We start from the raw sequence: 13530 nt of genomic DNA, 5'->3' as shown, positions 1-13530 counted from the left end.
GAAAAAAACAACCTTAAACTAAAAACCCTTAACGTCTTTTTTTTTTTCTGAACCTCCGTGATGTCCGCGGTCCCCGTTTCTCAGGAAGTGAAAGTCCTCCTTGTTCCCGAACGGCTCCGAAGGCGAAGTGTGAAAACCCAAACAAACAAATAAAAAAAAAAAAACGAACGTCGTTGAAAGTTTGTTCATTGAAATGTTCTAATCCGAACCTATAAAAAGCAGGCGCTGGGAATAAAAGCAGGGCGAATACAAAGGTTTCGGGAGATGTCTGCTTCCTGCCAAACACGCCGGGGTCAAAAGGTGAGGCGTGAAATCTGGCAGGCTTAAACACACTCTCGCACTCTCGCCCGACCGGTTTCAGGTGATCTGCCTGATCACTCAGCTTCCTCCGAACGGCTGCAGGTCTCTACCTGTGTGTGTGTGTGTGTGTGTGTGTGTGTGTGTGTGTGTGTGTGTCACCGAGTTTAAAAGCGTCAGGGTTTGGAGTTTTGTGGAAAAACAATACGCGCCCAAACTTGTCCCCAGTTACCTCACCACGGTCCTCACCACCTCATGAAATACGACACGGCGGTTTTGACCTGGAGAGGACGCGCGGCATCGGAGGGGGACGTGTCCAGCAAACTGACATCACTTCCTCAGCTCTTATATGTCTCCTGATCATAGCGTGCCTTCACTTTAGATAAAGATAAGAAAATGAGACAAACAACAAAATGTTCGCAATCCTGGTGCGCGATGTTTATCAGCGGCTGAGCGAATGTTTACCCGTGGCTAGTTTCGCTGTTAGCGCTGCGACTCAAACAAAAAGTTCTGGAGCTCTGTGTTCTCAACCACGGGTCAACGATTTTTTCAAATTTGTGCTGCGAGAAATAATAATAAGAAATAATATATATATTTTTAAAAATATGGAAGGAGTCTCCAGTTTCAGTGTTTTGTTACCGGCAGAGTTGACATCATCAGGGTGGAGGAGTTTAGGCTTTTTATGTAAGATGAAGGAACAAGAAACACCGTACAGAGAGAGAGAGAGTGACAGCAGGAACTACTGCAGGACGAATCGTTCTTGAAACAAACAAACATAAATAAATCCGTAAACGATTCCCGAGACGCCGAAGTAAAAGCGGCCCGAAACATTTCAAGACCAGTTACAGTAACCTCACGTCCTGCTGTTGATTAGTTTTCCCTAACCGCACAACACGGAGTGCTTTATGTACTTATGTAGCCCACTCAGTATCACCGTCCTGCCACGTGTCTCTGTTGGAAATCCTGAAATACTAAACATATTTTATTAGCTTTATAAAAAAGTCATTACTGGGTGAGTGCCAAAACTTTATGAAAACAATGAGTCAGGAGGGAGTGTTGGCAGAGTTCTGCAAAGACGAGCAGGTTTACGATGAGTAACGAGAGAGCTGGAAGGAAAAAGTGAGACATTTGTGTGTGTGTGTGTGTGTGAAAGTTTTTCCTCATAATGTTTAGTTACATGTGTTTAAATCATACAGTCATTAAGCCCCGTTTAAGCGGGTTTAGTTTCTCAGCAGGGATCAGTGCGATCTGAGAACCTCAGAGCATCTGGTCTCGTGTCTGGTTCCAGCTCGGTCTGAGAGACGAGACAGCTAACCGTCACTCCTTCCTGTTCTGCTCGTGCAGTCGGACTGAAGGCAGTGATCTTGAAGTTCAATGTTTAATTATCATTTATTTTTAAATAAGCTTAACTGTAAATGCCCCTCACATGGTACACCTCATGGACTGCAGCTAAGACCACTGACGTTCGGGTAGAAAACAAAACAAAACAGTGTCATCTTTGTTCTGATTGATTTTTCTTCTGTAAGCTTCTATAAGGAGTCTCCAGTGTCAAGGATTGAATGACTCTTAGCTGCTGTGGCGTAAACAGGAAGTGATAAACGATACACAGTGTATATATGTATATAGTTCTTTTATGAATCACTGTGAGGGTAGTGAGACACTTCACCCCGAGACATCTTTTTGAAGCATCAAAACATCCAAAGTTACAGTGACGCAGTAGAAAGTGTAAAACCTAGTTACAGGAACTCAATACAGGGCTGGGAGTCATTGCCACATCCCCTGTACAGTCCGACTGAAGGAGTTCCTGGGAGGCCGGCGTTTTAGACGTGTATGGATCACAGCTCCGGCGTACTGAAAGAACTTTTTTTTATATAGAGAAATAAAGGGAGTTTTTACTTTCAGAACTCTCAGAAGTCCTGCTTTGACTCGAACGCCACTGGTAATCCTAAATAATTAATTGTAAGTGTTGGCTAAATGCTATGGGGTGGTGACGCTGACTCCGCCCCCCGTGTTTTATATCTCACTCATAATGCGGTGTGTAAGTCCGTCACACGAAACCTGCAAACCTGAAATATAACATTTCTCCACTGAACAAATAAAGAGAGTCCACACACACACACACACACACACACACACACTGACGAGAAGCGAGTGCAGTGCTTGTTAGTGTACAGCGCGTCCCTCCGGTCTTTCAGATGTAAACACTTAGCAACCCGATGCTTCTCCAGCACCTTAATGAGGCGTAGCGTTATTGCTCGCTCGCATCGCTTATTTCCATCCAGATCCGCGCTCATGCTAGTGCTAATGCACGCTAACTTGTGACGTGTCGATTAATTAGTTCCTCGCGAGCCTTTGTTCAATTACAACTTTAAACACTTACAGTCCTCGCTCTGGCATACGCACTCGCTCGTCTGAGATGAACGATCGGCGTCTCTACAGGCGTCCACCAGCTTTATGTTGTAATAAGGCTCAGATCGATGTTTTTAAGCCTCGAGCACTTGAGAATTTATTTTATCTCTCTCAAGGATGAGGAAGAAGGACATCACCGAGCGTTCATCCTGCGGGAGCGAAGCGAGGTTAAGTGGCCCGAAGTGCAACGTGTAGAGTTTCGGCTCTTATACGCAGCGCACAAGGAGGAACGTCGAGAAATAAAGAATATGCGGTGTTCACTTCACCGCCGCGACACTCGGCCTCTCCAGAGGGCTTTCTTTATATCTGCTCAGAATTTAACTTACGTAGTATAAAACGTCTCTTAATACAGGAGAACTAAGAAGGAAATAGAGAAAATAGGAGAAAAACTATTTACAAAAATAACTAATTAAAATTCTTAATATAAAACATGACTGTCTTTAAGCAGAAAATATACAAAATAGGTTTAAAAACAAGAATTATTAGGGTAAAGATATTACGTGTTTTTATGTAAAAAAAATCTAATTAATTTTATTTAAACTATAAATATCTAAATATGATTTTTCTTAAGGTAAATCTTTAAAATAAAAAATATAAAAACATATACACAAAAAAATTTTAAAGAGAAAAAATTCATTAGTGTATACTGGGGTAATTTCATATATTTACTATATTAAATATAATATATAAAAATATATAAAAAATTTAAAATATATATTTCAATAGAATTTAACGTATATATAAAGAAAAAAAATTAAAAGAGGAAGAAAATGTAAAAAAAAAAATGTAAATCGAAAGAAATACAAGAAAAATTGTTTCAATGTAGATTTTTTTTAAATCTCTGTTTACATTTGTTTTATTTAAAGCAAAAACAAGACATGTCTTTGCAATGTGGAAAAAATCTCAAACGTAATAAAATTCTACATGATCTCATTTTATTAATTATATTTTTTCAGACTTGATTAGTGGATAATTATTAGTAAGCAGTCTTTTTTTTAAGTTTTATTTATACTTTTTTTTATCTTGCTTTAAAAATTTGGTGTTAACAATTTGCACATTTCGTTTCTTTTATTCTATTTAAATGCAATTAAGATGTTTTTTTATTTTCACGACATTTATCTGGGTTGTGTAGCTTTACTAGACACGTGTGTGTGCGTGTGTGTGTGTGTGTGTGTGTTTTCAGAGAACCAGATTCCTCCCGGTTTCCCGAGCATCGATATGGGTCCTCAGCTCAAAGTGGTGGAGCGAACGCGGACCGCGACCATGCTGTGTGCCGCCAGCGGAAACCCCGACCCGGAAATTTCCTGGTTTAAAGACTTCCTTCCCGTCGACATCAACAGCAGCAACGGACGGATAAAGCAGCTCCGCTCAGGTACGTCTTGAACCGTCCGTGCTGTTTAATTAGCGTACGATTAAAATCTCTTCGCGTCTCTTTACATTTAAGACAGTCGCTTTATTTTCCGTTAAGATATTCAGTTGCGTTTTTGTGGCATCAGTAACCTGCGATTAGTGCCGATTGAAGTAGATGGAGGGTGGAGGCGGGGTTACCTTGTTGCCACGGCAACTTGACTAAGTTTACTGATTGGTACCGGAACAATGAAAAACGATTTACATCGAAACAAGCAATTTGATTTGTTTACATCAAAACGAACTGGTATCAATGGTTTACATCGAACAGTAGAATGTTTTGATAAAAACAAAAAACAAGTTGTTCACGTTATAATAAACAATAATTAAACAATTAACAATTAATTAAACAATTAACCTATAAGGTTTGTAGGTCAAAATGTGCAACAGAATTGATTTACATTAAAAAAAACAACAGAAAATGTTTACATAAAAATAGTCAAACAATAACATTTACAAAATAAACTATCGAATCTGCTTATTTTATTGGAGTTAAAAAGTACGATAAGTGTACAGTAGAGTTTATCTTTTTTAGCGAGTCGTGGGCGGGGTGAAGTGCTATGAGTGGGCGGGGTGAAGTGCTGCGAGTGGGCGGGGCTTGTTATTCTCTCTCTGTTCTATGAGCACAGCCACTTTTCTATATTTAATAAACTTTTTTCTGTTTGATTCTTTTCATTCTCTCTCTCTCTCTCTTTTTCTTTTCTCTCTCTCTCTTTTTTTCTTTTCTCTCTCTGTCTCTTTTCTGTCTCTGCTCTTGTTTTGCGTTCGGTTCCTCTCGCCCAGGCGGCTCACCGATCCGAGGTAAGACAGCAGACAGTCGAACACCCAGTGTGTCAAAACGGTGTCCACGTGTGTCCTCACTCCTCCGTATCTTTTCATCTTCACCTCCACCTTCGCTCTCACTCTCTCACTCTATCCTTCTCACTCTCTCTCTCACTCCTGGTTCGGTCAGATACACCGAGCTGAAGCGGAGAATCGCTTGAGCTCTAACCCGCTCGCTGTCGTGTAACAGGACCTGATAGCAGACTGGTTAAGATATCATACTGTGGATTATTTATTATACTGTAAATAAATACAAACAGTATTTAAAACCTTTTAACAATAATCTGTTCAGATCTATCACAGTGGTGTTTATCTGATTGTTAGTTTGGCCTCAAAAAAGCAGTTGATGGGTCGAAAGGTTGAGCACTAGATTTGCATCAATAAATGTATTTATTTAATTATTTATTTATTTATTAGAAGCAGTCAGTTGTGATCTCTAACACAATTTAACAACAGTCTTGATTTATTGACTATCGCCAAATTCCTCGCAGCTTCCCATCAGTTCTCGAACTCTCCTTGGCTTCACCAGATAAAATTAAAATAAATGTATATTTTTTGACGCTTGTCCTTATTATCAGATTGTAAGATGCCTGACAGGCCACGCCCACAAATGACAAACCTGGTGAAAGATGAAAGAAGGATTTCAAAAAAAAAACATTTATTCATGATTTAAAATCTACAGCTGTTTGTTTGGGTGGGAACCAGATTTTCAGTCTAACGGAGTCAATTTTGTCTGAAAACCGTCATTTTGTTTCCGTGGTGATTTGATGAAGGTTTGATCTCCGTGTTTCCCAGTCAGACCGGCGTGTGTGTGCGTGTGTGTGTGTGTGTGTGTGCGTGCGAGTCTCGGCGCTCGCGTGATTATTATTGTTATTATTCTTGGCGGGGAACAAACCGATTGTAACGACTCTGCAGGTCAGAGCGATGATCTCACGTAATTAAATATTCATTTAACTGTGTGTCTCCGACATTAGAGCGCGCACACACACACACACACACACACACACACACACATCAGTGACATGGGAATGCTGAAGTCATTTCATCCAAAACCTCCTGAAAACTCATCGACGTCGTCATCTTCGTCGTCCTCCTCCTCACACTCGTCTCACTCCCGCTCCACACTTAAATGTGCTTTGTGTTGTTATTTATTCCTGTCACAGCACAAATGTAATCAGTTTCATTATAAACTATTTATTTTGTTTGTAGGTGTTTTGTGGTTTATTATGTGTATAAAAAAATTTGGGGGAGGGGGAGGGGGAGGGGTTGCCGGGCGAGGAATCTTGAGAATCAAAATAATTTTATTGCTGTCTGATCAATGTGACGATGTCATCATCTAATTAATAACATAGGAATAAACACGTTGTCATGGTAACAAGGAGAGTCGCGTCTTAATTCCACTACCACGTGATGATTGAGTGGAGATGCCTTTCTCTTTTATTCTTCTTTCAGTTTTGTTTTTTAACCTTCAATTCTTTTTCTTTTTTTTCCCCTTTTTTTACCCATGTCTTTTAACTTTCTTTTTTCCCTCTTTCTATCCTAGTCTATATTTTTCATCTCTTCTGTACTTTCATTTGCTTGTTTCTTTTCTTCTATCCTTTATTTTTCTCTCTTTCTTTTTTTCATTTTAATCTTTTATTTATTTTTTCCTTTCTTTTATAAATCTTTATCTTTTTCAAATGTGTTTCTTTCCTTATTTAACTATTTTTTATTTTCTTCTTTTCCATGTCGATCAACTTTCATTCTTTCTTCCTTTCTTCTCTTTTTTACTTTCAACATTTTATTTATTTATTTTCTTCCAATCTTTCGATTTCTCTCCTTCCTCTTCTCAGTAAAGTTCTCCTTACAGAAACCTCCACCGTTTGGGTGCTGAGATGCTGTTGCTATGGTAACCGTAGTAACGAGGTGTTACTATGCGATCGATACGAACTCCTCTCGTGATTTGCGGCTGGCGACACACCGTACAGGAAGTGACGTCGTGCTCGTGACGTCGGTGCGGCGGCGAGCGGTGAGGAGACGTCAGCGTCCCGACATCACCGTAGCGCCGCGGTTCCTCTCGGTGACTCGCGCTTGCACATTTGCTGATCTGGGAACAAACTGCAACGTCAGCGCCGCGCAAACACCTGAGTCGGCAGTGTGTGTGTGTGTGTGTGTGTCCCATAAATACTTTGTGCTTTGCAAGAGATAGTGTGTGTGTGTGTGTGTGTGTGTGTGTGTGCTGATGCATCTGAAGCTGGAGGAACCTTCAGGAACTTTCTCTCAGTTATATGACGCTGTACACCTGGAGCAGCAATCTGGTCTGGATTCTAACCAGGACGCAGGAGAACATCTCTCAGGTTCTTCTGTGGAATAAAATGAGATTTTTGTGAGATTTCGTGTTCCTCACACACTCCGTGACCTTCAGGTCTCTGGAGGATCGATCTGGAGACCAGAGGACCATCATCATGTTCATGTTTCAACCCTGAGGTTCCTTCACAGCTGGAATTCTCAACAGAGCTCAGAACCTTCCAGAACTGGAGACTCCTTCCATAAATAAAGATAATTTAACCTGATCAACAATTACACGTTTTTTTTTTTCCCCTTCTGTTGCTATGGAAACGATGACCTGGTCGTATAGCGAGCGCGTTAATGCTGTTGTAGAGAATTAATCAACAATTCACCTTCAGACGCATCACAATTAAAGTGTGTGTGTGTGTGTGTGTATCCTCAGGAGCTCTGCAGATCGAGAACAGTGAAGAGTCCGACCAGGGGAAGTACGAGTGTGTGGCGACAAACAGCGCCGGGACGCGTTACTCCGCCCCCGCCAACCTCTACGTCCGAGGTAACTCTCTCCTCTCTCTACGTGTGTGTGTGTGTGTGTGTGTGTGTGTTTACGTGTGTGTGTGTGTGTTTACGTGTGTGTGTGTTTTAGTAAAGATGTCCTTTAATATTTAGACACCAGCATTGTGTTTCCTATAAACAGATCTCAACCACACACATGTAAACACACACACACACACACACACACACACACACACCTTTCTGAGTGTAACAGTCAGAGCCACGCCCGCAAAATAATTCAGCTCGAGTCTTTTATGCGTCCGGCCGCACAGGTGTCTCCTCCATCAAAACACTGTTGTTATTGAACGCAGCTTCCGTGTGTGTGTGTGTGTGTGTGTGTGTGTGTGTGTGTGATCTTGTTTTGGTTATACCCCCATGGCTCGTCCTTGTCTCTCCACACTGGGGCGGCGAGGTCGAACGGAGGTGACTCAGGAGCAGGAGAGGGCCGACGCCCACAAATGGAAAAGTCCTGTAACCTGCAGTGTGTGTGTGTGTGTGTGTGTTGTGTGTGTGTTGTGTGTGTGTTTGTGTGTTGTGTGTTGTGTGCAGCAGTAGCCGACCAGCTGTAATGTAAAAGGACACAATGTTTGTTCATTCTATCTCTTCTTTTTTTTTTATTTTTTTTTTTTAAATGACTGTTTTTTGTTCTTTCTTTAAGTCTGGTTTTCTTTTTTTTCCTTCACTTCTGTTTTTACTTTCTTTTTTTCAATCTTTGTTTTATTTTTATTTTTTCCCTTTAACCTTCCATTCTTTTTCCCCATTTTTTTTCTTTATATTAACCTTCAATTTCTTTTTTTCTTTGCAACCTTTCATTTTTTATTTTTTTTTAATCTTCGTAAATAAGGAAAGAAATTGAGAGAATAAAGGAACATGAGAAAGGAAAGAGGAAAAAATATAATTAAATGGAAAATGTAGAAACAAACTAAAAGAAAAAAATGTGAAGAAAGGGAAGAAAATGAAAAGAATAAAGGGAATAAAAGACAGAATGGAAAAGAAGGGAACGAAAAAATAAAAAAGGAGAAGAGACATTTGTTACAGAAATAAATATGGAAAAGTAAACAATCAGATCTAAAGAAAAAAAGAAAAAACAGGAAGAATGACACAAGATAAACAGGAAGAGAATAAGATCCCAGAAACGTCCTTTTTTAATGTCTTTCTTTCACCCTTTATTCCTTTTCTTTTTCTTTTTCTTTTTCTTTCTTTCCTTCATTTTTTTTTCTTCTTTGTTGTTTATTCAGTTTAACTATTGATTCTGACTCGGAGCAAAATATTTGTGACTGTCATCTTATCCATAGCAACGTGTGACTTGTTTAAATAACACACACACACACACACACACACACACACACACACACACACACACTTGCCTGGGCGTCACACGGAAGCTCTCAGGGCAAACACACCACAGAGAGTAAACAGAGCCACCTGCGGCATTAAGGCCAGAATAATAATAAGTGTGTGTGTGTGTGTGTGTGTGTGTGTGTGTGTGTGTGTGTGTGTGTGAGACACTGAGAGCTGTGGTGTGATGGGTGTGGATTCCTGTGAGTCTTCTTGTGCAGGTAATAACAGCACTGAGTGACTGACACCGCACCTCCTGCAGCCCTCAGGTTCTCACGCGACACACACACACACACACACACACACAGTACCCTCAAATCCTACCGCTCCTTCCTGACTCCGCCCCTCACTATACCCAATCACCCCTGACTCCGCCCCTATTGTATGTCCCCTGTAAACCTCATGGCTCCTGACTCCACCCCTTGCTTCTGACACACCACCACTCCTGACTCCGCCCCTCGCTATACACCTCCGCTCCTGACTCCGCCCCTGACCACGCCTTCCTACACTCTACTTCTGAATAAGTCCATTTTTCTATTCAGAACTAAGCGAGCTCAATGATGCTTTACAAAAAGTAATAGAGGTAAACCAATATGAATCTCACACACACACACACACACACACACACACGCACACACACACACACACACACGCACACACACACACACACACACGCACAGAAACAACAGCAACGAGTTTCTTTTGCTCTTTATTCAGTCGAAGCTCCTGATTCCACCATCATTTGTTTGTGTTTCTCTGAACATCAGCATTGACATGTTTATTGTACTGTGTGTGTATGTGTGTGTGTGTGTGTGTGCGCTGACTCACACACACTCTCTCTTTCAGAGCTGTCATTATCTGTCATCTGTTACTCTGTCAGTGTGGCCTTTGTGCAGGAAAGCTGTGTGTAAACATGTTTAAATAAAGTGTGTGTGTGTGTGTGTGTGTGTGTGTGTGAGAGAGAGAGAGAGAAAGAGAGAATATTTAATAAGGTGGTGTGTTTAACAGAAAGGTGAGAACCCCTGCGCCGTGTGTGTGATCATTAACTAAATAAACGTCATGTTTAACATTAAACGTTTACAGTCTTATGATTAATGTTAATGTTATCACTTAAACACACACACACACACACACACACACACACTTATAGAGTAATAAAGGTTTATATACACGAAAGGAAGGAATCAAAGGAAGGCAGAGAGAGAGACGAGAGAAGGAAATAGGATGAAAAAAGTGATGAGATGAAAAGAAAGAAAAAGAAAGAAAGAAAAAAGAAAGAAGGCGTTTTACCTTCTTGAAATTAATTGCGAGCTGCTTCGCTTTCGTGATGGCAGGAAGTGGCTGAGAGGTACAGCGTGTCGCGGTTAGGGAGGAAACACGGGCATCCAAAAAGAAAAGTGAAGAAAAAATGAATCATTCAGATTTCGATTAAAAAAAACAAAAACGTTAAAGCAGGTTGTAAATGATTTAACAGTTAAGTTGGAGATCTCATACGGGAGGGGTGGAGCAACGTGACATCATCATCATCAGTGAACAACGTGACATCATCACAGCGTAGAGTCCAGAGTTTTAGTTCAGGACAACGATGGAGAGAAAAAAGAGAATCAAAGAGAAACAGGAAAGAAGGAACGAATCTAGAAAAGAAAGAGAAGGAGAAGTGAGCGAAGGGAAGGACAAATCAATGAAGCTTTCAAACATAAATAAATCAATAAAGGATGGAAGAGCGCGCTGAGACGGCAGACTGTTTGCAGGAGAAATAAAATCTGGACGGAGTCTCTCTGTAGTTGCTGGCGCAGCATGGGCCGTTGCTATGACCACCGTGACATCACCGAGCGAGCGCATCAACATAAACCTGCACCTCCGTCACACAGCTGCTGGAATAGAGAGGGCAAAATATACCCCTGAACGTGTGTGTGTGTGTGTGTGTGTGTGTGTGTGTGAGATGTTTCCACTGTATTTGTCGATTCACGTGTTGTCTCTCACTCTGTTTCTCATTTCTGCCTCCATCTATCAATTTAACCTCCATCTGCTCATAAACTCACCTGTCAGAGCCACGAGAAGGTTGGTCTCCTTTCACTATTAACCCTTTCCCTTCAGTACACACACACACACACACACACACACACCATTCTAATCATCTCTAACTGTTTGGTTTGTGATGGATGATGTAAACCCTACATGATTAAATGTCTTTATTATTTATTTATTTTTTTAAATTATTATTATAGAAATTTGAAGTCTTAGCCAAAACAATTTGTTTTTTTTTTCAAAATGAGTTAAAAACATACTTTAGATTTACTTTAATAGACAAGTCAGTATATAAGTAATAAGAATAATACATTTCAACAAAGCTACTAATATTTTACATAAAATGCATATAAAAGAATCTAATTATTTAACTTTTTAACTTAGTGGGAATTTGTGATTATTTTTTAGTAGTTTTATTTATTTATATATTTATTATTTATTTAACAGTGCTGTACAACTTGCATAATATATTACTGAACAAATATAATGTATAATAATAAATGTAAAGTAATATCAAAAATAAATGATAAAAAACTATGTAAAATATATATTTTTTATATTTCTTTTGTAAAGGTTACAAGCGCTATTTAAAAAGATTTACACTCTGGATTTATTTCCTTAATTATTTATAAAAAATGTATAAAATAAGTGCAGGTTGTTTATTTTGTATCGTAGTTAGCGCGCTCAGACGTGCGGATGCTGCCGTACGTCTAGACGATGTCTGTCTGTCTGTCTGTCTCGGCCTCACCGCTGACTGTCTGCTCACACCGAATGTCTTTTCCTCTCTTCTTTCATTTCTCTCCATCTCCACCTCCATCTGCTCATAAACTCAGATCACCGTGAAGGTTTGTCTCTCTCACTTTTCACCCCTCCCTCAAACACCCCCATCCCCCCCACCCCAACCCCCCTCTTGCAGAAGTCCCTCGTAGCGCTCTCGAGTGCTTGGTTTCTGATTGGCCGATTCGTCTGCCAGTCTTGCGTGTGACCTTCGTCTATCAGTTCATTTGATTTTATTCAGGAAACCTGCATGAACCTGGACCCCCTCGACCACGCCCCTCCCCCCTACCCTCCCCCCCTTAGTGTGCGTATGCTACTTTCTGTCTTGTCCGTACTCTAGTTTTCCTATTTTCTGTTTATTGTAACAAGCAGGAGTGAAGTGGAGATCTCTAACCAGGACCCTCGCTTCAGTTCTGTTAAAAAGAGGCGATGCTGAGACCACCTGCTTTAAAACCTTAACATTTATTTTACACATTACAGTGTAAAATAAATAAGTACATTATAGTTACGCTTACTTGTAAATGTTCCGCTGTAGCGCCAACAAAGTCAAGAACCGAGAACTGATTATCTTAAAGAAAGAAAAAAGGGGTGCTGGTCTGTACCTTTCCTGGTTGCTAAGGTGACATCCTGTGTGTATCTTTTTACCTGGAGAAGTGTGTGTGTGTGTTCGTGTGTGTGTGTGTGTAGGTTAGCTGTAAAGCAGAGGCATGAGATGGAAAAATAATTAAAGTGTAAACAGTGCTGACCTTCTTGAAAAAAAGTTGAATAAATAAAATATAAAGCAGAAAAAGCAAAAAAAAAAGCAGAAAAGGAAAAATAAATGAGCTAAATAAAAAAGGCATTAAAAGAAAAAAAAAATTCAGAATTGAAAAGAAAGAAAGGAAGAGCGCTGAGCTTTTTGTGCAGGAGGTCTAACACGGTTTAACACCGCGAAGTTCGCTGCTACGTGCTAATGCTAAAAGCAAAATGCAGCAAGACTCATCTTCTTTCCTTTTTTTTATACGAATGTTTAAGCCAATCAGCACCCGTAATGATTGACAGTTACACAGACACGCCCTCTAACATACACACTAAAGTTACGAAAGATGTTCAAGATTCAACCCCAGAGAAAAGGAAAGGTATTGGTAAGAAAGAACAGCAACACTTAGAGGAGGGAGGAAGAAGTAAAAAAAAAAAACAGAACTAAAACTGAAATGTTAAAATGGAAATAAAAGCATTGAAAGAAAGAAAAAAAATTATAAAGGAAAAGAGAAAAAAGGAAAAAAAGATCTTTAAAATAACAGGAAACAAACTGAATAAAAGAAATGATGAAAATGAAAAGGATAAAGTAAAACAAAAGAGAAAAGAAATTTTGTAATGAAAGACGACAAAAACTGGAAGGGAAGAATAAAATGAAAGGTTAAAATAAAGAAAGTGAAGCTTGAACAGAAGAATTAAAAAACAACTAAAAAGAAAAACTAAAAGAAAATTAAACAATTCAAGATAAAATAAGAAATAAAGAAGAGGAAAAAGAAAAGTAAAAACATTATAAAAGGAAATAAAACAATAAAAAAAAAATATTGGAAAGGAAGAGGCAGAAAATAAAGACACTAAACATCTAGAAATAAAGAAAGACTGAAAAGATAAACGAAG

The 13530-nt window shown here is 39.6% G+C and overlaps 1 protein-coding gene across 12 annotated transcripts in view; it reads left to right on the top strand.

The window, feature by feature from the left end:
* The window catches only part of ptprfb (protein tyrosine phosphatase receptor type Fb), a 149787-nt gene that overhangs the window by 69581 nt on the left and 66676 nt on the right, over nucleotides 1-13530 (top strand). For 7 of the 12 annotated variants that reach the window (XM_053486094.1, XM_053486093.1, XM_053486092.1 and 4 more), the window contains exons 5-6: nucleotides 3890-4078; nucleotides 7646-7756. In XM_053486094.1, the coding sequence (XP_053342069.1) occupies nucleotides 3890-4078; nucleotides 7646-7756 (300 nt within the window). Of the gene's footprint in view, nucleotides 1-3889; nucleotides 4079-4896; nucleotides 4915-7645; nucleotides 7757-13530 lie in introns of all 12 variants that reach the window. The other 5 variants (XM_053486083.1, XM_053486091.1, XM_053486085.1 and 2 more) reach the window with 1 other exon arrangement.

Source organism: Clarias gariepinus, chromosome 25 (assembly GCF_024256425.1).
Source record: "Clarias gariepinus isolate MV-2021 ecotype Netherlands chromosome 25, CGAR_prim_01v2, whole genome shotgun sequence".
In the NCBI taxonomy this organism is placed as follows: domain Eukaryota; kingdom Metazoa; phylum Chordata; class Actinopteri; order Siluriformes; family Clariidae; genus Clarias; species Clarias gariepinus.
The sequence above is the reverse complement of the archived record's forward strand: the minus strand, read 5'-3'. Positions and strand labels throughout refer to the sequence as shown.